The following is a 24,731-nucleotide window of genomic DNA, read 5'->3' as shown; positions in this document are numbered from 1 at the left end:
TGTAGATATATGGTGGTGCAAAATAGCGACTTCCATGTGGTGACCCACACTGTATGTAGATAGAAATGGCTCATTCTAAGGTAATAAAAACATAACGGTTCATTATGTAAGGTTTTTATACACTGCTGGTAATATAGCTATGAAAATTAAGTTGCATTTCTGTCAATAGATCCTGTTAAAATTAACACATTGCACCTTTAAATGAAATATTGCACTTGTATTTTGCAATTGTTACAAAATGTTTATAAAATGTTTGTGTTTATGAAAATTCTGTGAATTTTTTATAAAATCTACTTTAAATATTTTTTGTATGAAATTTATTGATCTCTTTACATAGATTTATTTGTGTCATTTGGAGTGACCATTTATCATGTGGTGTAACCAATAATTGCATTTAACTATAACTAGTATTAAATGAAACTAATACTATCTCATTTCTGTGGCTGAAATATAAATCACTGATAGTATGCTTAAGTTAATAATATTTCTAAAACATTTTTAAGTAAAATGTTACTAAATGTAAAAAAACATATTATAAAAATGAATGCTTTTATAAAGTGGAAATACATTCTTGAAACAAAATCTGTCAGTGTTTCCCAACCAATTTTATATTGTCATTATAAAATTGGAAACATGTAACTGTGAAGAATTTTTTGTATGTTTTCATTGTTACACCTTGTGACTGTAAATATTTCACCAGCATATATCAAACTGAGGTTCCTTAAACATAGGAATCTAAAACAACAATTAGCATTTCATATTCTTTCATTTTAGCAAACTTTTAGCAAATTCTGGAATTCTAACAACAGAGAAAACTAAAGGCCTCTGTTTCAACTTGCACTGTCAGGAATTGAATAACAATTGACGCTATATAGTCTTTAGTCTTAGTTTAGTATAAAGGTACGAGTGACAGCAGTCAGCCAACAACCAGAATCAGATTCAGCTTCTTCTCTGTGAACCTATACTGAAGATCAGCAAGCACAACCACAAACATGGGCAAGGTAAACTTGATTTCCATTGGTTTAATACAAATAACTTTGTTTTTACCATAGGTTACTAACAATAACTTAACACATTTTCAGGTCATCTTCTATGAGGACAGAAACTTTCAGGGTCGCTCTTACGAGTGTAATAGCGACTGTTCTGACATGTCCTCCTATCTGAGCCGCTGTCACTCCTGTAGAGTAGAGAGCGGATGCTTCATGATGTACGATCATCCAAACTACATGGGACACCAGTATTTCTTTAAGAGGGGCGAGTACGCCGATTACATGTCTATGTTTGGAATGAGCAACTGGATCAGATCCTGTCGTATGATCCCCATGGTGAGCTCAGGGAAAATTTCTATATGATTCATTTCTAAATTAATCAACTTACTTTAAATCACAGAAATTAAGTATTTTTAGGTTTAATTAGCAGAACTTGATTTAGATTTATTTCTTAGTTTGATGTTGGTTCCTAATGGTAAAATTAAATGTACTGAACTTCTTTTTTTCTACAGCACAGAGGATCCTACAGAATGAGGATCTACGAGAGGGAGAACTTCATGGGTCAGATGTATGAGATGATGGATGACTGTGACAACATCATGGACCGCTACCGCATGTCTCAATGTCAGTCCTGTCATGTGATGGACGGTCACTGGCTCATGTATGAGCAGCCTCACTACAGAGGCAGGATGTGGTACGTCAGGCCTGGAGAGTACAGGAGCTTCAGCAATATGGGTGGCATGAGATTCATGAGCATGAGGCGTATCATGGATTCCTGGTATTAGTCTTCTAACGTTTCAATAAAATAATTCCTCCACAAAACTAAACATTGTGTCATAAAATCATTTCTTGAGGAAAATATTACAACTATTTAAAACGCTGACAAAAGCACTTCTACTTCTACAGTATGAATAGGGCACAATGCAATGCTCAAATAGTCTCCAGGAACATGACAGCAGCATCTCAATGCATTAGGAGTGTATACGGTGTGTATAAGTGTGGTGAAAGCTGTGTAGTATGGGAGTAGTTGCAAACGTTTGTATTTTACTGGTAAAAAGATGTTAAAGCAGTCACGACCGGTGACAACAGAATCTTAAAAGAAGTGTGATTTTTCGTTTTCCCACTTAGATGTCCGAGTTAACAAAATGGCATTTCATGACATGGGTAGCATAAGACGAGAAAACAGAAAATGTCACGTGCCTAGTTCTTTTAACTCGTCCTGAAGTCAAACACACCTTCAGATTTGAGTGAACAAGTTCAGATTCAGCCAATCACAAGTGAATGTTATGAGGCAAATCATCACTCATGAGCTTCAAATCTCCATCTACTCTCACGCATATAGGTCGCATTAACTGAACATTTTAAACACACAGCAGATAGTGACAATTGACTTCCAAAGTAGTAAAAATATTTTGGAAGTATTTTGATAAATGATGAAGAAAATATTTTGATAAATGATGGTAAGCACACAGTTGATGGCACCCATTAAATTCCATTATTTTTTATTCCTACTATGGAAATCAATGGTCACTATCTGCTGTGTGTTTACCATTATTTCTCAAAATATCTTCTTTTGTGTTCATCAAAAAAAATTCATACAGGTTTAGAACAACATGAGGATGAGCAAATGATGACAGAATTTTCATTTTAAAGTGAACTATCTCTTTAACTGTAAGTACTGTATGTCAGAGCTGATCCTAGACTTCTGGGGGCCCTAAGTAACTTTGTGAGAGGGCCCTGTCAGCACATTCATAAAAAACAATTCACTGTCATTTCTCAAATGTAGCTATTTGAGTTAACTCATCAGTTGCGAGAAAAAAGTTAACATTGACACATGTTTTCTGAAAAGTCCTTAATCTGTTACATTGCTATTTAGAAAACAAGGTCTACTACCAGATATATTATTGAGATGTAGGACATCAGAGAAACAAATTAAAAATATAAAAATAAAATAAAACCAAAATAGCTGTCAGAAAAACTATAACAAACAACTCAACAAATTTTCCAATTTGTTTAAATACGAATGCATGATTAGAGGTAAACTCCAGAGGTAAACATGCCAAAAAACATTAATAATTCTATAAATATGCTAGCTTTATGTGCATTGTTTATGCTAACAGGAGTTAAACAACATAGGTAAAGTAGCTGTGTGACATTCAATTACACAAAGACAAACACTAGGCAAATAAAGAAAACACGTAAACTTGCTGAACTACAACATTCGGTGCAGTGCTACTTCAATGCAAATGTAACAAATACAACTGGTAAAGTGACAATGTAAAAAAATAAGATATTAAAACACAAATAACAAGCCAATAAATGCAAATAAAGTAAAACTGTACAGTTACTGACATAAAATGTTTAGCAGTACTAATGTGGTGCAACCACTTTGCAGTGTTTTCCTTGGCAGTTATTTGTCCTCGATTGACAGTCTGGTGCTTATATATTCAAATGATGGTTTGTAGAAATAAATTGATTAATTATAGTATCATATGAAATAGGTTTTTATGAATTTTGCAATAAATAAATATGCAAAAATCACATAGGGAAGCTACAGTGGAAGAATCAGGACAAAAACGTCATTGTCGTTGACAGCAGAGAGTAACCAGTGAAGCAATGATGTTAATTAAGCAATATCGCTCGAGTAGGAGTGTGATATAGCTCTATATCATCACGGCTGTGATTAGGCCGGAGGCAATCACAGCCGTGATGATATAGAGCTATATCACACGACTCCGAGAGCGATATTGTTTTTATACAACAGTTCGACGGCACACGTTTGAAAAACGAAAACTTGAAAACAACAACGGAGTTATTTTAAAAGCCTCTTTGTTTGAGAACTACTTTTTCCGCCACGGATTTGAGGGCGGCCAGAATGACAGGTAAAACTTTCGGCTGCTTTGAAGCTCATAACAACTCAATGGACGGAAAAGCCGTTTCTTTATATTACCGTTTCTTGGTCACAAAGTGTAGTTTTAAGATTAGTTCAGTCGAGAATGTATATGTATTATATTTAAATCTGCAGTCGATTAGTAAAGATAGCGCCTGTTTGAACGTTTGCTTAGTGAGATTCGGTACGAATGAGAACCAAAGCATGAGCGGACGTCAGTGTTCACTCGCCCCGCTGACCACCGCCCTGTCTGGGCTACATTTCTGACAGAGATACCCTGGCTCTCATGTTGGCCTTGTTTGTTTATGATCGTCAAAATGAGATCAAATCATCAGTTTTTGGTGTCATGATCAAACTATTACTTGTTTTTTTATTCATATTTAGTGTCTTTTGTGTTGTTATTGTTTTGGCGTGAGGTAAAAGTGAATAAAACTATACTTGTTTAATGTTACTATTGCTTTCTCATGTATTCTTAACGCGATACGAGCACTCGATTATTATTATTAAACTTTGGTCTTGTCAGTACTATACAAAACGGTTTTTTATAAGTGTCAGAGAGATGTTTTTGCATGCTGCTTATAAATATATCAGTGGCGATATCACATAACATGTTTTAATAGTCACGTCACGATAAAGTAAATGATCAATGTCCACATTTAAAAGCTGCGGTGCTTACCTGCAGTTCCACGGTGTTTTCGCGTTCTGATAAAAGATATAGCTCCAGAAAAAAACGAGTGTTTATATTCCTCTTTCCAAGTGTCCACACGATGTGACAAGACATTACTCCCATTAAGTTTAACGTAACATCCAAGAGCGCTGATCTTTGACGGAATAATAACTTCTGATTGGGGATTCACAGACTGATTTATGAGCTAGTAAACTAATGAGACACACGGAGAGTGAGAGTCTGTGTTTTTCCATTCAGAGATGAGCCTGCTTAGGACCTCCATTCACTAGGTGGCGGAATAATACGAAAGGTGAAGCAGTAACAGTGCCGTTATCAGCACAATATCATATAGCTCTTAGCCAATCAGATTCGAGAACCAGAAAGAACTGTTGTATAATACTGTATAGTGATGATACACGCTCTGTAGAGCAGTTTGTCTTTATATGCTACTGTAGATATTTGGTGCCGCAAAATCGCGAAATCTTTTTTAATTGGACCCACAGTGTATGTAGAAACAAAAATGGCTCATTAAGGTAATAAAAACATAATGGTTCATTATGTAAGGTTTTTACGCACCACTGATAATATAGTTATGTAAATTAAGTTGCATTTCTGTCAATAGATCATATTTATATGTACACACTGCACATTTAAATTAAATATTGCACTTAGGTTGTACAAATGTTACAAATGTTTATAAAATGTTTGTGTTCATGAAAATTCTGTAAAATTTTAATAAAATCTGGTTTGAATCTATTTTTGTATGAAATGTATTGTTTATTGGTCTCTTTACATAGATATCTATCCATATAATGTATTTGTGTCATTTGGAGTTACCATATATCATGTGGTGTAACCAATAAGAGCAATTAAAGTAGTATTAAATAAAATATTAAATATCTCATTTCTGTGGCTAAAATTTGAATCACTGATATGCTAAAGTTAATAGTATTTCTAAAACATTTTTAAGTAAAATGTTAATAAATGTAAAATACATATTATAAAAATGAACTGTTATAAAGTGGAAATACATTCTTGAAACAAAATCTATGTGTCTCCCAACCAATTTTATATTGCCATTATAAAACAGGAAAGACATAACTGAGAATAATTTCTGTATGTTTTCGTTGTTACACCTTGTGACTGTAAATATTTCACCCAAATATATCAAACTGAGGTTCCTTAAACATATGAATCTAAAACAACAATTAACATTTCATATTCTTTCATTTTAGCAAACTTTAGAAATTCTGGAATTCTAACAACAGAGAAAACTAAGATCTACATAATAACCTTTAGCTGTAAAGGCCTCTGTTTCAACTTGCACTGTCAGGAATTGAATAACAATAGACGCCGTATAGTCTTTAGTCTTAGTTTAGTATAAAGGTACGAGTGACAGCAGTCAGCCAACAACCAGAAACAGCTTCAGCTTCTCCTCTGTGAACATACTGAAGATCAGCAACAACAAACATGGGCAAGGTAAACTTGATTTCCATTAGTTTCATATAACTTTGATATTGTATATTTCACTTTAGAAAACTATGATTTACTTTTAATTTTCAGGTCATCTTCTATGAGGACAGGAACTTTCAGGGTCGCTCTTACGAGTGTAATAGCGACTGTTCTGACATGTCCTCCTATCTGAGCCGCTGTCACTCATGTAGAGTAGAGAGCGGATGCTTCATGATGTACGATCATCCAAACTACATGGGACACCAGTATTTCTTTAAGAGGGGCGAGTATGCCGATTACATGTCTATGTTTGGAATGAGCAACTGGATCAGATCTTGCCGCATGATCCCCATGGTGAGCTCAGAGAAGATTTCTATATGATTCATTTCTAAATAAATCAACTTACTTTAAATCACAAAAATAAAGTATTTTTTAGGTTTATTAGCAGAATTTGATTTAGATTTATTTCTTAGTTTGATGTTGGTTCCTAATGGTAAAATTAAATGTACTGAACTTTTTTTTCTACAGCACAGAGGATCCTACAGAATGAGGATCTATGAGAGGGAGAACTTCATGGGTCAGATGTATGAGATGATGGATGACTGTGACAACATCATGGACCGCTACCGCATGTCTCAGTGTCAGTCCTGTCATGTGATGGACGGTCACTGGCTCATGTATGAGCAGCCTCACTACAGAGGCAGGATGTGGTACGTCAGGCCTGGAGAGTACAGGAACTTCAGCAATATGGGTGGCATGAGATTCATGAGCATGAGACGTATCATGGATTCCTGGTATTAGTCTTCTAAAGTTTCAATAAAATAATTCCTCCACAAAACTAAACATTGTGTCATAAAATGATTTTTGAGGAAAACATTACAACTGTTTAAAACGCTGACAAAAGCACTTCTACTTTTATGAATAAGGCACAATATGTGTCTCCAGGAACATGACAGCAGCAACTCAATGCATTGTGTCATTTGGAGTTTTTGTGTAACCAATAAAAGCAATTAACTAGTATTAAATGAAACATTAAATATCTAATTTATGTGGCTAAAATATGAATCACTTATGCTTAAAGCGACACCATGTAATTTTTCAACCTTCATAATAAATAGTACATCAACTTTAAATAGGTTGAATGACATGTCTACCATAGCCTGACGGGGTCTGTATCGCTTTTACTCGTACTTTAAAACTTAGGGTTTCGGGTAGTAACCAGAGCACAAAAAAAATTACAAAATTCGACTGCTTTATGGCATATGTCACTTCCTCCACACAATTTTTTGTTAACATGAATTTTGCTGGAGGCTACTTAAAGAGTGTAGAGAGCAACTACTATTATGTGACTCTGTGGCACTGTGTTAGTGTCATGGACCTATGACACAGGTGACACGGGTTCGATTCCCCTTTAAGGCAATTTTTTATATAAACTCACGATCTTGATTCATACATAAATGCGATCTTCTTTATAAATGACAGCGATTATCTTGCATATAGTTCCCTGTATTCAGATGCTGCATTCACGTGTTCACGTATTTACCTTTCTTTTACTGTCTATGTATTTACATTACAATCCAGGATGCTATAGCAGTCAAACTTGCTCAAACTCACACAGTGTAAAACCAAACTCTATTCATTCACCAATCAGATCCGAGCGTTTCTCTCTTCTCTCTTCCTCCTTTGCTGCGTTCCGCTGTCACTCACGTGACGTATTACAAAGTGGCAGACCTAAACACATCGGTTTACTTGGATTTGGTGCGACAATTTTCACACAAAAGGGAGGAAATACGAGCGCCATTGCGGAAAATCCTGGTGGCGAGGGAGAGAGAGACGATGCAACAATATTTGTTTAAAAAAAGGCAAGGAAATACTTCTGGTCGTTTCTCAATTGGAAGGCAGCAGTCTCCGGAGGTCAAATATGCAGGCTGCATACATCATCAAGCCTGGTTTATTAAGATAAACTGAGCATTACATTCGCAAGTCATAAGCATACTACAACAATTTACGATTAACTAAGTATAACAGCCAACTTTATAATTGTTAATATTCTGAAATAAGACAGTCTTGATGGAGGCTACAACCTTCAGATTGAGAAATGGCTTCTGCCACGAGTTCCTCATCAGAAAGTTGTAACATGACTGCGTTTCTCCCTGATGCCTCAAAATGTTGATAGTTTAGCGTTTTAAAGGTTTAGTATTTAGTTTAGTTTTAAGGTTGGCCAGTTCTTTTCCTTTGCGACAGTGCTGCGGCGCTTGTGGCCTCTAGGGGCGCTAGGCGTGAAAAATACATGTCTAGCGCGACTTAGTGGCCAAAAAGTTTCGCAGTGTGCCTTTAAGTTAATGGTTCTAAAAGTTGTTCAAACTATAAGGTGTTGTGTTCACCTAAATTCTTTGCAATTTTAATGTAGCTTACAGAAATATTTACCGCCTTAAGATTTTTTCTTGCATGATCATTCTTGTTTCACATGCTTTTGTATTTTCTGGCCTTTCTGCATTTTGAATGTATAAGGATATCTATTTAATTATTTATTGTAAAAATGAATATGTCTCTTCTTTAATTAAGAGCAAAATGATTTGAGTCCATCCGTACAACTCTTGTTTCCAACAAGTGCCCAAGAGTGATAGTTACAACTGTTTATGGTGGAAGGCTGCCATGGAAAATCATCCCATATACTGGCACTTAAAATGTCCTCCTACATCTTCAAAGCTCTTTCACTTCGAAGAAACTATAGAATCTAGAGAAACGTTCACAGTTCCCAGATGTCATGGACGTAAGACACTGTCACCCCGGTATTCCTTCACTGACTTGCCTGACCATATCAGTTGCATTAGCACATGCTCAATGTTCTGCATAGGTGCAACCTACAGTAATAGTTTCTTGTCTTGATTGACTCAAACTACACTAATAGGCTTTTCATAAGCCAACAACAATTTATGCATCTACATTTAAATATTCTTGTTAGCATGCTGTAAGCATTATGACTAAGCACACTGACAGAGCTCTAACAATCACACAACTTCATCCACAGATCCACTTGCTTAGATCTGTTTATGGGATATTGTGCCTAACATTTTAGCATCAGTTAAACATGATAAGGATTCACCATCCCTTTTCTCCTCAATCCTCATCACCTCATCTTATGAAGCACTGCTGAATTGGAAAAGAGCAAGGGAGAAGGCAGACATGCATAATTATAAGAAATGTGATTGTCACAATTTTTGGTAAAACAATAAGGTTCATTAGTTAACATTAGTTAATATATTTACTATAGGGGTGCACCAATATATCGGTCGATGATGCTTGCAATGCTTCTCAATGAATTACGGCGAAATGTCGCTACATCCAAAAGCCAGGGGGTGCTCTTGTGCAGAAACTCAAAATGCGCTGTAGACGAAGAGCAATACACACTCAGCTATGATGACACGCAGCTCCAGGAAATGTCTTAAGGATATATTTATATTGCTGTTCTTCAAACCTTTTCAGGAATTTTCATAATAATAAAGAATATCTATAATGACGAGTGTTGCTTTTTCAAATTCATGTTATAAATGACTCAAACTAACAGTGATTTCAGATCGATAAGGACTTACTGATCAAAAGCCGTAGTACATGAAATAGCTGTGAATAATAACGGCTGTGCGATACAGAAAAGTTATCGGCCACGTATTATTAGTGTATATCGGCTTTTATCGGTGCACTCCTAAAAACTAACATGAAGAAACCATGAGCAATACATTTGTTACAGTATTTATTAATCTTTGTTAATGTTAGTTAAAAGAAATTAAGCTTTTAATTATTTGTTCATGTTAGTTCACAGTGCATTAACTAATGTTAACAATAAAGTATTAGTAATTGTTAAAATTAACATTAACAAAGATTAATAAATGCTGCATAAGTGCAGCTCATTATTAGTTCATGTTAAAGGTACAGCAGAGGATTTTCTTTTTCCAGGTGGATCATCAAGACTATAGGTCCTCCTAGTTGTCAATCATTCTGGTGATATGTTTATGTAAGGCATTGTACATGCTCGTCCCTATGTAGTTTTCGCTTTCTGCACATGCACACTTATGTGTGTGGTGAGCTACAGTTTTGTAGTTTTCACTGTGTTTTTTCAAAATGTCTAAGGGTCGCAAGAGAAAAAGTATCTACGAATTGTATGACAAGAAGAGAAAGGTGTATTTTGGGATAATGTTTTACAGACTTGCGTGCGCTAAAGCACAGGTCGGGGTTCCCACTGATACATCAGTCGCGAAGTTTCTACTAGACAGGTAAAGTGTGGCATGCTATTTGGAGAAATCCTTTTAAAATCACTGCTAGTACTAGTAAAAGTTGATGTAAGCTTGTGCACAGGTTTAATAGGCGTTCCCTCTCGGGAAAAGGTAGAGTGTTGCGCATGTGCATTTTTTAAAACTGTGAGGGTGGTTCTTTTAAAAAAATCGGGAAAATATTCCCTATACCTTTAACTAATGTAGTTAACTAATGTTGGGTACACACCAAAAGATTTTTTAGATCTTATAAGATTTTCAAAATGTGATAGACCAGAAACATGAGAATAAAAAATCCTAGATTTAACCGTTTTGCACCTACAGTATAGTGTGTGCTGTGCCAAATACTAGCCTGGTAATACCATCCTCTGCTATTTTGCTTCGCTTCATAGACAGAGTCTGGCTGGGCATAATTGACAATCGTTTTCCTTCTCGTGGGAGGGGCTTGTCTGAAGTTTAAAATCATTGGTCTAAACGTAAGCCAATCACACATAACATTTGGATATGATGTGCTTTATGCGCCGGATCAGCCGCATCGAATCTCTGCTGTAAAATACACGTATAAACCCATCGAGCGAAATACCAGAGTTAACATGGCTATGAACGACTTTTGCAGATTATGTTAAGTAAATCGTGCCAGAGCTAGTTGAACACTATCCTTACGGTGGCTTTCCACTCACGTCTAACGGGAGGAACGCCCCTCTCTCCTCTCAAACTCTTCCACCAGACAACCATATGTAAATTAAATCTTCCTACCTTATTTTCTGGTTAATCGGGAATGTCACCAAAGAATGCTTGCCCACGCGTCCTCCACCATTAACTGTGAACAATATAATTCCCTTCCATGATTTCTCGATCGTTGTGCACGTCAAGCTGTGCTGCACACAGTTTCTCGCTGACGATCGGTAAAGTTGATAAATTAAACTTTTCCAAAAACTTGTCGGGAGTAGGGCAACAACATAATCTCCATTCAAATGTTTAACAAACACTTTTCTTGTTCGGGTTTAAGTTGGCAAGTGCCGGTTCTCCACAACAGAGCAAATAGCTTTCTGTATCTCCATGTCCACAACAAACTACAACCGTGATTCGGCGTTTAGCGTCTACGTCACGGCTCTCAGCCCGCCCTCTGTTCGTTGATTGGACGGACGTTTTGAGACCGGAGGAAAACGGTTTGAATGGGAGGTATCTCAGACTGAGTACAGAAGCGTAATGAAATTTAGCGGAAGTACGAAGTCTGACGTAGTCAGGCTAGCCAAATACAGCACACCACACACAAACAGATTTTCAATCAGAGTCTCGAGTGTAAACACAGGAAATCTTGCAAAATCTCGTGAGACTTCAGAATAAGCATGGCGGACAATATGCAGGAAGAAATTTCAATGATAGTGCTTGAAATGATTTTCACAGAAAATTCAAGCGAAAAAAAGAAAATGGTTTGGGTGAAGTCACGGAGACAGCGGGAACATGATCTGTACAAGTTCACTTTGCATCAACTTCACTGCGCCATGACTGCTTTCGTCTTTCATCATTTCACTTTCTAGTTGGATATTGTTTCGTTTCACGTGAAAATCTCAAGAACTTGCACGCGTTTGTCCTCGGGGTTACCACACACATCAGAATTACTGATCAAACATGTTTAATATTTACGATTCGCAATCTGGGTGGCCCTGACATTCTTTCGATCAGGTTCGGACACTCTTAACACACCTCACACCAAGGTAAAATCTGATAAGATAATCTGTGGAATCATCAAGATGATTGTGACAATTGTGATTGTCAGAAGGGGGGAAATCTGACAAAATTCAGCCCGATTATCTTTTGGTGTGTACCTAGCATTATGAACCTTATTCTAAAGTGTTACCCAATTTTTTAATCAATGAGAAAATGTATCATTACAATTAATATAAAAAAATATTGCAAACATGAAACATGATATAATAAATTACATATTTTGTTAATTTCTAAATTAAATGCAAATTTTTAATAGATTAAAATTGAGATTGTTAGAAAGTAAAATGTTATTAAATGTACTAAAATACATATTATAAAAATAAATTCTGTTATAAGGTGGAAATACATTCTCGAAACAAATATGTCAGTGTTTTCAAACCAATTTTATATTGTCATTATAAAATAGGAAAAACATAACTGAGAAGAATTTCTGTATGTTTTCATTGTTACACCTTGTGACTGTAAATATTTCACCAAAATATAACAAACTGTTAAACTAAAACAACAATTAACATTTTATATTCTTGTATTTTAGCAAACTTTAGAAATTCTGGAATTCTAACAAAAGAGAAAACTAAGATCTACATAATAACCTTTAGCTGTAAAGGCCTCTGTATTTAACTTGCACTGTCAGGAATTGAATAACAATAGACGCCGTCCAGTCTTTAGTCTTAGTTTAGTATAAAGGTACGAGTGACAGCAGTCAGCCAACAACCAGAATCAGATTCAGCTTCTTCTCTGTGAAACTACTGAAGATCAGCCAGCACAACCACAAACATGGGCAAGGTAAACTTGATTTCCATTAGTTTAATACAAATAACTTTGTTTTTTTACAATAGGTTACTAACAATAACTTAACTCATTTTTAGGTCATCTTCTACGAGGACAGAAACTTCCAGGGTCGCTCTTATGAGTGTAATAGCGACTGTGCTGATATGTCCTCCTATCTGAGCCGCTGTCACTCATGTAGAGTAGAGAACGGATGCTTCATGATGTACGATCATCCAAACTACATGGGACACCAGTATTTCTTTAAGAGGGGCGAGTACGCCGATTACATGTCTATGTTTGGTATGAGCAACTGGATCAGATCCTGCCGTATGATCCCCATGGTGAGTTCAGAGAAGATTTCTAAATAAATCAACTGACTTATGAATATTTGAAAAAATCTTCTTTTTAGGTTTGATTGGCAGAACTTGATTTAGATTTATTTCTTTGTTTGATGTTGGTTCTTTGTGTATAAACTTATATACTGAACTTCTTCCTACAGCACAGAGGATCCTACAGAATGAGGATCTATGAGAGGGAGAACTTCATGGGTCAGATGTACGAGATGATGGACGACTGTGACAACATCATGGACCGCTACCGCATGTCTCAATGTCAGTCCTGTCATGTGATGGACGGTCACTGGCTCATGTATGAGCAGCCTCACTACAGAGGCAGGATGTGGTACGTCAGGCCTGGAGAGTACAGGAACTTCAGCAATATGGGTGGCATGAGATTCATGAGCATGAGGCGTATCATGGATTCCTGGTATTAGTCTTCTAAAGTTTCAATAAAATAATTCCTCCACAAAACTAAACATTGTGTCATAAAATCATTTTTGAGGTAAAAATTACAACCGCTAACAAAAGCACTGCTACAACTATATAGGGCACAATGCAATGCTCAAATAGACTCAGGAACCCGACGTCAGCAACTCAATGCATTAGGAGTGTATACGGAAGTGTGGTGGACGCTGCTAAAGTTTGTATATTTTACCGGCTAAAAGACGTTTAAATGACAGCAGTCACAATCGTGAAAACAGAATCTTAAATGAAGTGTGATTTATTGTTTTCCCAGTTGGAAACAGTAATGGATATCCAGTTAACAAAATGGCATCGCATGGCATGGGTAGCAGAAGACGAGAAAGCAGGGGTGTAGACATGTGTGGGATAGTCACGGAATTTTTTGCTAATTTTTCTGTGGCCTTCTCACGGATCTCCGCATTTTTCCGTGGCCCTGCTACGGACTGTCTTTTTCCGTGGCATTCTCACGGATTGGTTACTCAACTGTTTTGTCCTATTTTCTTACCATTTTCGCTATTTATTTTTTTCATATCATTAAAATATAAAAAGATGATTAATAATCGATTATGATGTAATTTTTACGACACTGTCCATAAAATGACGGACAATGAAAAAGTCTAACGCAACCTCTGCTCTCACGATTTCTTCCATTCTCAATAATTTTGTTGCACTTTTGATCTTTTTGGGACCTGGTAAATGCACCCAAAGTTTAAAGCTGAGGACTCTAAGTATGCATTATGTTGCAATCAAATTTCTACGTTATGATTTGATCTAACACGCAGTGTGGACAGATATCAGAGATTTATGAATCTACACTGCCAGAAGATGTTGGCCAAAAAACAACATTGCACCATGAGATTATGCATTAAACCCTAAATAAACATTGTCCGCTTACCAAACATATTAAGTACTATGTTTGAAATAGATTAAAGCTTTATATATGTTTCATTCCATCTTTTAACACAATGAATGACAAAAAAACAAGCTTACAACAAGCAAAACATGTAAAGTGGCAGATACAGACATAAAACATGTAAACTTACTGATTGTTACTTTGGTGCAAAAACAAAAAGTAAAACAAGTACTGTATCAATGTTACATACAGATATCATAAACAATCAGGCCAAAAACTATGGTTTTCTGGACGATTCAGTAAAGCTGCAGATTCTGCACGCATCCATTCGTGAACCTGGTGGACCTCGAGAGATTTGTCATTCTTAAACTGTTTAAATCTTTTCATGCCGACACCACAAACAAGATATGAAAATACATCTAGAAATGTTACGTACGGTTGCTCGCTCATTTCACCAGTCCACTTGTTGTGTTCATATGGATAAATTCTGTTGGTATCCTTAATTTTTTTCGCTATACTATATATTTGCTTTTTGTTAAGCTTGTCTCTATAAGAGCATTTCACCGTCATCTCCGTTTGATTTATTAATATTGCTTTATTTGGCCTATAATTTTCTGTTGCTGCATACTAGAAAAGCATCTCCTATTGTGCATGTAGGGCATGATATGGCAGAACCTTCCCAAAATGCAATGCGCAATGACAATGTTTCCCAGACTGTATAAGGACGCTCCTGCCTTTTAATTAAAAGAAAAAAAATTATCAATCTATAAAGACTGGTGATTCTCTGGGGGAAGGGCTCTATACAATGCCAACCTGTGGGCAGGTTGCAATCAAAGGGGCGGGTCGTATACGTCATGGTGAAAATGATTTTTTTTAAATTAAAAACACTCAAATAAAACTTAATTTTGAAGAAACTTTGGCAGAACAAAAGACACATATTATTATTATTAATTAATTAAATGTTTTTAACAGAAACCTCTAACAGGATAACAGGAAAAGCTGCGTGATGGAGTGAAACTAAAAGGTTAATAAACACAAACTGATTCACTTTCTATATGACGCACTCTACATATTAAGCGTTATAAACAACATAAATGTATTTAAGTTCACGAAACACACGCTGTTTCTGCATTTCTGATGTTAATCTGGAGTACCTATAGAGTAGTATGACATCCTTTATATCTCCAAAGAGTCTTTAGTTTAATCAGATGTATAAAAGAAAGATTAGCTTTACTGAATCTTTCCGATAACGTACGAAAAAATGAAGAAGGAGGAGTTACTACCGCAGGAGGAGCGAGTACGAGTCATTCAACACTATACAACACTGTTTAACTTATGATTCACTACATGTTCGTGTCATTTATATAATATGCACGCGACTATTTCCAACATAAGACAGAAGTCTTACTTAACGCGTGCAACTCGTCATGACCCGGTTGGGAAAATCCAGCGCATCACACACGCAAAACTCCGCTGTTACCCCGGATAATAAACTATATCCATTGTTTTCATAAGGCTGGATTTCTTCTCCTTACATCCAAAAACACACTTCTTCATTCGTGCCATTGTTGAGTTTTGAAATTAAACAAAGCTGTCGCGTGATGTGAATGTTTGTAAGTTCTACCGTCTCCCGCTGATTGACGGGTGGGCGGGGTTTTCCGGGGGAAGTGCCCATATAAAGATGTGATACGTATAGAAAACCCCTGAAATGTCGGTTGGACCTGTAATCGAAAAAAACTTTCCGAAACATGTACGAAACCTGGCAAAGTGCATTCGGCACAGAAATACTCTTTAACACGTCCAACTGCTTTTTTGACAGTTTGCCTACGTTTAGCATGAGGAAACAACTCTATAACTGTGTTAATAAGCCAGAATGCTTGAAATACCATTGAACCACCCCTTTAAACAATGTGCATACAGTATATCTGCAGAAAATGCAAGACTTAAACTAAGTTAGGTACTGGACAGAAAGTTTAACTCCCATTGTGGATGTGCATTAACAGCGCACTTTAAAGGGGGCATGGCATGAAAATGTTAGCATTGCACTTTGTAGGTGTGAGCAAAAATGTGCCATTTTAGGTGTGTCCTTTAAAATGCAGATGAGTGGATGAAGTGCAAACACTGATCACAATGATGGTGGTTTGTTGCAATTGAAACTCAATTGTGCTGTCAATTATTATTTTTTCTCTCTCTATCTCTCTGCACTAAATGGCAGTGCTGTGGTTGGATAGTGCAGATTAAGGGGCGGAGCTCCTTATGACCTTATAAGCAGAGTAAAATTTCAATGACCTAATTATTGCTCACACCTACAAAGTGGCAATGCTAACATTTTCATGTCATGGCCCCTTTAAAACACGTCCAATCAAAGCACGTCCCACATCATCGTTTTCGTTATCGATGCCACGTTCAAGTACTTGAGCAATCAAGTACTCATGCCCATCCCTATTTAAAAAAAATATTTGTGGCAGATCTAATAGAGTAAACATATTTATTTCTACAGGATAAGTAAATATTATGAGTAAGAAATGTAGGATTTGCAACATATTTTCTCAATAACTTCAATAAGTCAACTGTAAAGCAAGGGTAACTAAAGTCTAGACTAGATCACCTAGTAGTAGGCCTACTGCAAATTGTAAAAAAAATTCATATGCAAGTTTAGCATCATATTTCTTTTATAAATAATCCCAAGCTTATCCTTTAATTTAGAAATGTTTGACTTACTCATAATTCTCTTATGCTTTTTGTTTTTATAATATTTTGCTCCATTGAGCTTCATTAAAGTAAAATTGAACATAGGGAATTTAAATAATTCACTTAATGTCTCTGGAAGCCATGTCTCTGACAAAGCAATAACAGAAAATTGACGTTTGCGTAAAAAAGTGTAATGAGTAAATACAGTATTTCATAATTATAGAAAGACTTTTTATATTCAAATGAAAAGTAAAAAATAAAGGCATAGTGACATAAATCAGTATAAAAATTACATTATAAAGTCAAGAAAATAGAAAAAATATATATAATCTTGATCAACTTCAAAATTATAAGTATCAAATATAAAAAAAATCAATAGGTCTGAATATCTGACAGCCAACTTCAGTTGGTTATGGTAAAAATACTATAAATACTGGGTATTTGTGGCACATTCTCCACAAAATGCAAAATAGTGTCCACAAATTTGCTATTTAATACTTTGTTTGATTCTTCCTTATTTAATCCTCAAGAAGAAAGTTAGATTTAAAGTAGTATTACTGTTGGACAGATGAATGTACTGTAGAAACTGCTGCTGCTTTGGAGCAATGATGCTTTTGTTTTGCGTATGCCAGTGTTTTCAAGCAGAAAATAGATGCTGAGTTTAGCCGAAATCTCAGTAAGCATCATTCTAAAACACTGACATTCAATAAACAAACAAACAAACAAACAAACAAATAAAGCATTTTATATTAAGAAACAACCAATAGGAATGGACGGATACTAAAGTTGTTTCTTTAGCATGCAGTCCTCATAATAATACTGAATAATAAGATTTAAATAACAAGAAACAATGGCCATTATTCCAACTTGCATGGTCAGGAACCGACTAACAATTGATGCTGTACAGTCTTTAGTTTTGGTCTTGTATAAAAGGTATGAGCGACAGCAGTCAGTTAACCAGAATCAGCTTCTTCTCTGTGGAACTACTGAAGATCAGCTAGCACAACCACAAACATGGGCAAGGTAAACTTGATTTTTAACGGTTTCACACAAATTATTTTAATTTGGTATATTTCACTTTAGGTCCCTTTAATTAACTTTAATTTATTTTCAGGTCATCTTCTATGAGGACAGGAACTTTCAGGGTCGCTCTTATGAGTGTATGAGCGACTGTTCTGACATGTCCTCCTATCTGAGCCGCTGTCACTCATGTAGAGTAGAGAGCGGATGCTTCATGATGTACGATCATCCAAACTACATGGGAAACCAGTATTTCTTTAAGAGAGGCGAGTACGCCGATTACATGTCCATGTTTGGAATGAGCAACTGGATCAGATCCTGCCGTATGATCCCCATGGTGAGCTCACATAAAGCAGTCAGCATGTTTTGATTAATGAGTTCTATGTTAGGTCATAGATCTAACAATATGTTTCTAGATTTATGTCAAATTTAAGTAATCAGCATCGGATTTCTCTTCCCCTACAGCACAGAGGATCCTACAGAATGAGGATCTATGAGAGGGAGAACTTCATGGGTCAGATGTACGAGATGATGGATGACTGTGACAACATCATGGACCGCTACCGCATGTCTCAGTGTCAGTCCTGTCATGTGATGGACGGTCACTGGCTCATGTATGAGCAGCCTCACTACAGAGGCAGGATGTGGTACGTCAGGCCTGGAGAGTACAGGAACTTCAGCAATATGGGTGGCATGAGATTCATGAGCATGAGGCGTATCATGGATTCCTGGTATTAGTCTTATAAAGTTTCAATAAAATATTTCCTGTAAACCAATCATTGTGTTTTGAAAATCATTCTTGCCACAAATATTAAATTATTTTTTTGACACTTTACGCACACCTTATAAATTAAAAGCTATAATCAAAATGACAGTACGCCCAAAAATAAACTACTTATTTTTAATGATCTCAACCCAACCACTTGGCTTAAATCTTTAGACTCCATCATCACCAGATTCTTTTGGAAAAATAAACTACCAAAGATAAAATTAAGTACTTTACAAAAACCCAAATCTTAAGGAGGATTAGAGGCCCCACATTTTCACCATTACTCATTAGCAAACCAACTACAATACATATATAAATGGACTCACAGACATCGTATGGCTAGACATAGAACAATCACTTGCAAAAACATTAGCAGATTTAGTTCATATCCTCCTCGAAAAAATTACTTTATAAAATATACAAAATTTTACTAATTCTAATAAAACGTAACCTTACCAACAATCAAATGGGAAGAAGACTTGATACCGACTTCTGGACTCAAATTTGCAAAAATATTTATTTTATGACTAAAAATGCCAACCTTCAGCTCAGTATAAAACTCCTCAAAGAACACAACACACATGGGAAAGGGTGTCAAAAATGGGATTTACATCAGATATTTTCTCGCACTGCTCACAAAATTGTCCGGATACACATATCCACCCAACATGGCTCTGCTCACCCATTAAACATTTTTGGAAACATGCAATCCCTATCCTGCCTCGTGGGCTGCTGCATCCCATTATCCCCCTTACTCTGTCTACTGGGTGATCTATCAAGTCTCAATTAGAAAATAACAAATAAAAGAATGTTCCTTGTGGCCTTAGTCATCGCCAAGAAAACAATCTTCATAAACTGAAAATCCTGAAACACTATTCACATAACTCTTTGGAAAAATTTGCTCACAGACTACATCTCCCTATATCTCCCTCATTACAATTCTTCCCACAACACTCCAGATTAGACCTCATTCTACTATTACAAATCTTACACACTCGAATTATGTATTTACTTATAATTATTTTTATTATTATTAGAATTATTAATGATTTATTATGGATATTTTGATCATCATCATTATTATTGTTAATGTTGATAACACACTCTTCCTAATTATTTATGTATTTACTAGGGCTGTCAAAATTAACGCGTTAATAACGCGTTAACGCAAATTCATTTTAACGCCACTAATTTTATTAACGGAGATTAACGCAACGCGCAATTTCTGTTTGACCCTTGGTCCAGCCCATAGTTGAATGAACAGAGACGCAGACAAATGGGATCCTGTCTAAATGATTCAAAGGTTTTCATAGAAATAAGAACATTAACCAAATCGTCTAGCAAATCCAATGCTCTAAATGCTCGTTGGACATCTGATATGATCTTTATTTATACGTCTGAGAGGTGTAACGTTACCGTCCTCCTAATGCTTAATCTAATACAAAAATGCGTCTCAATTCATTTTGGTTTCGCTTTTATGCATGACTTATAAAATAGACTGCAGGACTTGCTTGATGTTAAAATAGTCATTAAGAGAGATAAAGTTCGGTACCTGATTAATGTTAAAGAGTTATTAAGAGCGACAAGACTCAAAAGCGATCCCCTCACGCTGACTGACTGATATCTGAAGCGCGTGCACACAGACGCGCGAGTGCGCGACCCGGATATATAGACATCTACACAAAATTACAGTTTTACAAATATCTGTTTTGATAAGAATTCACGCAGGTAGGCTCTATAATCTGTTATGTTTTAAGTAAATGTTTGGTTAACTGTTGGGTAAAAATATCTGATGTATAACATTATATTAGATCACTTAGATTTTAAGCAGTCTGTCTCAATGTCAATCAAACAAAAGGAAAAAAAGTTGAACATACATTGATGATGTTTTTGCTTTGTGTGTGCTAAATCTATTAGTTTAACCAGTGATTTTAAGGTATTGATGTGGTAATATAATGTATGAATGTGGAAATGTTTGTGGTAATTTGACTCTTTCAACTTCAAACACGTGTAGTTCTGTCATATTTTGTTATATTTCAACAAATCATGCATTGTTCTATGTTTTAATAAATGTCTGTCACAAATGATGCAGCAGCAAACAAAAATGGAGAAAGAAAAATCTTCTGAAAGGAAAATTCATATACAAAACAATGGCTGGTGAATCTGTTAAAATGTAAACAGGCTGTTGTTAACATACATTTCCATAAAGCATCTATATATGTATATATGATTAGAATATTAAAAACCTGAAAAGTGTTAAATTAGGGTAAATTTAGAATGGATAAAAATGTGCGATTAATTTGCGATTAATCGCAGTTAACTCATGAAATCATGCGATTAATCTAGATTAATTTTTTTAATCTATTGACAGCCCTAGTATTTACTGATTATTATTATTACAAATATTATGGATATTTGGATAATCATCAGTATTATTATTGTTATTAATATTGTTATTGCTGTTGTTGTTATTGTTAATATTATTGTAAATATCATTATAATTTTTTAAATTAACTGTACATATGTTAATACAACACCTTAAAATTTTACAAAATCTGCAACAGTCTGCTCTCCAGTCACTTTTGCGATCATTTATTACCATATATATACTGTAGATAGAGTGCCTCATGGATGAGGTATTTTTGTAGGCCAACCCGGAAATTAGCGGGAAATTGTTTCCCTTGACAAAAAGCCAGGCGATTTTCCCATAGACTTTTGGATTATCGCAAAAAAAGCTCTGTGTTAAACAAAAGTAACACCCCCCCACGTTTTAGCCTACAAGATGCTCTTTACAAATGAACACAACTTTTATGAATTTTAAAGTCTATATGCGTTAACTAGAAATGAAAAGCTAACCTTAAGCTACAAGCAGCTTTACAACACAATTCATGAATAAGAGTGTGAAAGCCCTGTCACAAAATTATGTTGTTACGCATCCTCACACTTTATTAAGGGGTTACAAAAATCCTTGACCTTTCCTAGTGGGTGTTCAGTGTATACCTGCGTATCACCAAAGATATTTAATATTACCAAGATGCGTCACTGGTTAAATGGCCGCTCTACTCCCTTCTCCCATTAAAAAGAGCTAATTGTCAACTGTTAAAGAATGAAATCCTCTAATGATGCATTTACACTAGCCACGGTACAGGAGTCAAGCACAAGTGATTTCAACGTTAAGTCAATGTGAAGACGCGTATCTGGAGGTCTTACGGCGCGAATGAGGCTTTTAGCGCGGCACGGTAGACACAATTCCGCTTCATTAGCGCATCTGTGCATTTTGCGTTTGACGTGAATTTGCGGCTGACGCCCGAGTTGAAAAATGTGAACTTTGGCGGATTTTCGCACCACGTTAACCAATCAGGCGCCTGCTTGCTGCTGTGGCGGCAGCCCCGCCCGGATTTCCCCCCTATAGTAAGGTGACCAAATACAAACCGGTAACTCTCTCAATGAATGCACAATCATCATCAGCCATCTTGCAAACAGGCAGCATAGCGCTTGCCCCTCCCACAAGAAGCTGATTTTGCCTCTGGTGCACATCAAATGCTTGCTTTTTCTGCGCGTCTACTTTGCTCTAGACGCACGAATGCATTCAAACTGTTTGAGCGGCAAACTAGGCGCAGTAGACGCGATTTTGATGCCTGCGGAAAATTTACTGGTCATGTTGGTCTTGTTTCTCTGGGTGTTACAAATATGGCTGAGCAGTGACGCAACTTTCTTAAAAGGACTTTGGTATCAAGCAGCCTTCACGACTGATGTAAATTATGGATTAACTTAATCCTTCATTTTCATTAATGATCTCATATAACATATAACATGAGGCCTATTATTTTTGTGATAATCTCACATTTTCTCATAATATACTGAGAATTGTCCCCCTAAATATTTCTTCTCTGTTAAAGCAATACAATGAAATTTTATGATTTATGACAATTAGAACTTTGGGGGATTTGTTTAATTTAATTTAATCTCTTCTCGTTTTGCCCTGTAAATTGAGTGACAAATGCACATAATGAAGCTGAAACAAACAAGAAACAGCTGGACAGTAAAGGTGTTCTTCAGCATGTACTCCTTACTATATTACAATAAGATTTAAATAACAAGCTTTATGTACAATGGCCATTATTCCAACTTGCACTGTCAGAAATTGACTAACAATAGACGCTGTACAGTCTTTAGTTTTGGTCTTGTATAAAAGGTACGAGCGACAGCAGTCAGTTAACCAGAATCAGCTTCTTCTCTGTGGAACTACTGAAGATCAGCCAGCACAACCACAAACATGGGCAAGGTAAACTTGATTTCCCATGGTTTCACACGAATGACTTTGATTTGGCATATTTAACTTTAGGTCACTAACATTAATTCTGAATTTTCAGGTCATCTTCTACGAGGACAGGAACTTTCAGGGTCGCTCTTACGAGTGTAATAGCGACTGTTCTGACATGTCCTCCTATCTGAGCCGCTGTCACTCCTGTAGAGTAGAGAGTGGATGCTTCATGATGTACGATCATCCAAACTACATGGGACACCAGTATTTCTTTAAGAGGGGCGAGTACGCTGATTACATGTCTATGTTTGGAATGAGCAACTGGATCAGATCCTGCCGTATGATCCCCATGGTGAGTTCAGACCAAGCAGTCAGCATGTTTTGATTATGAGATCTATGAGAGATAGAACAAAACATTTCTAGATTTAAGTCTACATTTATGTTTGGTCTTCTTGCCAGTTTAAACAATCAGCATCGGATTTCTCTTCCCCTACAGCACAGAGGATCCTACAGAATGAGGATCTATGAGAGGGAGAACTTCATGGGTCAGATGTACGAGATGATGGACGACTGTGACAACATCATGGACCGCTACCGCATGTCTCAGTGTCAGTCCTGTCATGTGATGGACGGTCACTGGCTCATGTATGAGCAGCCTCACTACAGAGGCAGGATGTGGTACGCAAGGCCTGGAGAGTACAGGAACTTCAGCAATATGGGTGGCATGAGATTCATGAGCATGAGGCGTATCATGGATTCCTGGTATTAGTCTTATAAAGTTTCAATAAAATATTTTCCTTACACCAATCATTGTGTTTTGAAAAACATTCTTGCCACTAATATTCAATGTGCACTTTACCATATAACATCTTGAGTTAAACTGAATAACAGAATTATTTCTAAATATCTACAAATATCTTTTCAAAAATATACAAATTTGGTTTTGCATCAATAACAATTTGCTGTTGGGTTTTTCCAACAGAAAGATATGGTATTAGTAACATTTTATTAAGCATCCCATGATCAAATCTTTTTATTGATTGAATTTTTGGTTGAACATGTATGTTGCATCTTTGAAAATTTTTTGAACATGGTAGTTGTTGCCTCTAATTTTAAAAAGCTACAGATATTTTTTGTTTAAGCCTGTTAACAAACAAATAAACATTTTGTTCATGTACCCTTTTATTCTTTCTTGTCTGTTGCTTAAAGAAAAAAGTGGAAATTGGAATAGACCATGAAAAATCATGATTGGTACATCACTATATATTTTATTTGGAAAGTTACCAAAAGATTAGCAGTAGTGTAAGTCTGTGCGCGAGCTTTCTCCCTCCCTATGATGCGGTATGCCCGTGAACATGTTCTGTAGTCTGTGTAACAACAACAACAAAGTATTCTCTCATATTTCTGAATTTGCACCGAATTGTCCTGGCTATATCACTCACATTTAAAATCAAAAAGTGGCTCAATATACACCTCAATTATGAGAAGAGCAACAGCAGTAAAGCTTCAATGTAAATGTATGGTGATTTTGTCAGATAATGTCGCGTATCTAAATCAGGATTTTAG

At 36.1% G+C, this 24,731-nt stretch overlaps 6 protein-coding genes across 6 annotated transcripts in view; all 6 read left to right on the top strand.

The window, feature by feature from the left end:
- The window catches only part of uchl3 (ubiquitin carboxyl-terminal esterase L3 (ubiquitin thiolesterase)), a 129,460-nt gene that overhangs the window by 18,621 nt on the left and 86,108 nt on the right, over window positions 1–24,731 (top strand). The gene's annotated exons all lie outside the window — the stretch shown is intronic.
- On the top strand, window positions 720–1,842 carry LOC129452299 (gamma-crystallin M2-like). Its single transcript, XM_055216070.2, has 3 exons — window positions 720–1,001; window positions 1,083–1,325; window positions 1,502–1,842. Exons 1-3 carry the CDS (start codon window positions 993–995, stop codon window positions 1,772–1,774), a joined length of 525 nt encoding a protein of 174 aa, XP_055072045.2. The 5' UTR covers window positions 720–992; the 3' UTR covers window positions 1,775–1,842.
- LOC129452090 (gamma-crystallin M2-like) lies at window positions 6,017–6,824 on the top strand. Its single transcript, XM_055215764.2, has 3 exons — window positions 6,017–6,025; window positions 6,110–6,352; window positions 6,527–6,824. Exons 1-3 carry the CDS (start codon window positions 6,017–6,019, stop codon window positions 6,797–6,799), a joined length of 525 nt encoding a protein of 174 aa, XP_055071739.1. The 3' UTR covers window positions 6,800–6,824.
- On the top strand, window positions 12,775–13,616 carry LOC129452089 (gamma-crystallin M2-like). Its single transcript, XM_073854819.1, has 3 exons — window positions 12,775–12,783; window positions 12,867–13,109; window positions 13,268–13,616. Exons 1-3 carry the CDS (start codon window positions 12,775–12,777, stop codon window positions 13,538–13,540), a joined length of 525 nt encoding a protein of 174 aa, XP_073710920.1. The 3' UTR covers window positions 13,541–13,616.
- On the top strand, window positions 18,003–18,893 carry LOC129452313 (gamma-crystallin M2-like). The gene is made up of 3 exons (XM_055216082.2): window positions 18,003–18,135; window positions 18,227–18,469; window positions 18,598–18,893. Exons 1-3 carry the CDS (start codon window positions 18,127–18,129, stop codon window positions 18,868–18,870), a joined length of 525 nt encoding a protein of 174 aa, XP_055072057.2. The 5' UTR covers window positions 18,003–18,126; the 3' UTR covers window positions 18,871–18,893.
- On the top strand, window positions 22,911–23,989 carry LOC129452312 (gamma-crystallin M2-like). Its single transcript, XM_073854818.1, has 4 exons — window positions 22,911–22,963; window positions 23,097–23,186; window positions 23,247–23,517; window positions 23,662–23,989. Exons 1-4 carry the CDS (start codon window positions 22,911–22,913, stop codon window positions 23,932–23,934), a joined length of 687 nt encoding a protein of 228 aa, XP_073710919.1. The 3' UTR covers window positions 23,935–23,989.

Source organism: Misgurnus anguillicaudatus, chromosome 17 (genome assembly GCF_027580225.2).
Source record: "Misgurnus anguillicaudatus chromosome 17, ASM2758022v2, whole genome shotgun sequence".
Classification (NCBI taxonomy): Eukaryota; Metazoa; Chordata; class Actinopteri; order Cypriniformes; family Cobitidae; genus Misgurnus; species Misgurnus anguillicaudatus.
Note: the sequence above shows the minus strand (reverse complement) of the source record. Positions and strands in the feature narration are given on the sequence as shown.

Coding starts and splice junctions, on each gene's coding strand:
- LOC129452313 (XM_055216082.2), top strand. Junction 18,470..18,597: donor CCTGCCGTATGATCCCCATG/GTGAGCTCACAT, acceptor CTTCCCCTACAG/CACAGAGGATCCTACAGAAT.
- LOC129452299 (XM_055216070.2), top strand. Junction 1,326..1,501: donor CCTGTCGTATGATCCCCATG/GTGAGCTCAGGG, acceptor TTTTTTCTACAG/CACAGAGGATCCTACAGAAT.
- LOC129452089 (XM_073854819.1), top strand. Junction 13,110..13,267: donor CCTGCCGTATGATCCCCATG/GTGAGTTCAGAG, acceptor TTCTTCCTACAG/CACAGAGGATCCTACAGAAT.
- LOC129452090 (XM_055215764.2), top strand. Junction 6,353..6,526: donor CTTGCCGCATGATCCCCATG/GTGAGCTCAGAG, acceptor TTTTTTCTACAG/CACAGAGGATCCTACAGAAT.
- LOC129452312 (XM_073854818.1), top strand. CDS start 22,911: ATGAAGCTGAAACAAACAAGAAACAGCTGGACAGTAAAGGTGTTCTTC. Junction 22,964..23,096: donor GTAAAGGTGTTCTTCAGCAT/GTACTCCTTACT, acceptor CTTGTATAAAAG/GTACGAGCGACAGCAGTCAG. Junction 23,518..23,661: donor CCTGCCGTATGATCCCCATG/GTGAGTTCAGAC, acceptor CTTCCCCTACAG/CACAGAGGATCCTACAGAAT.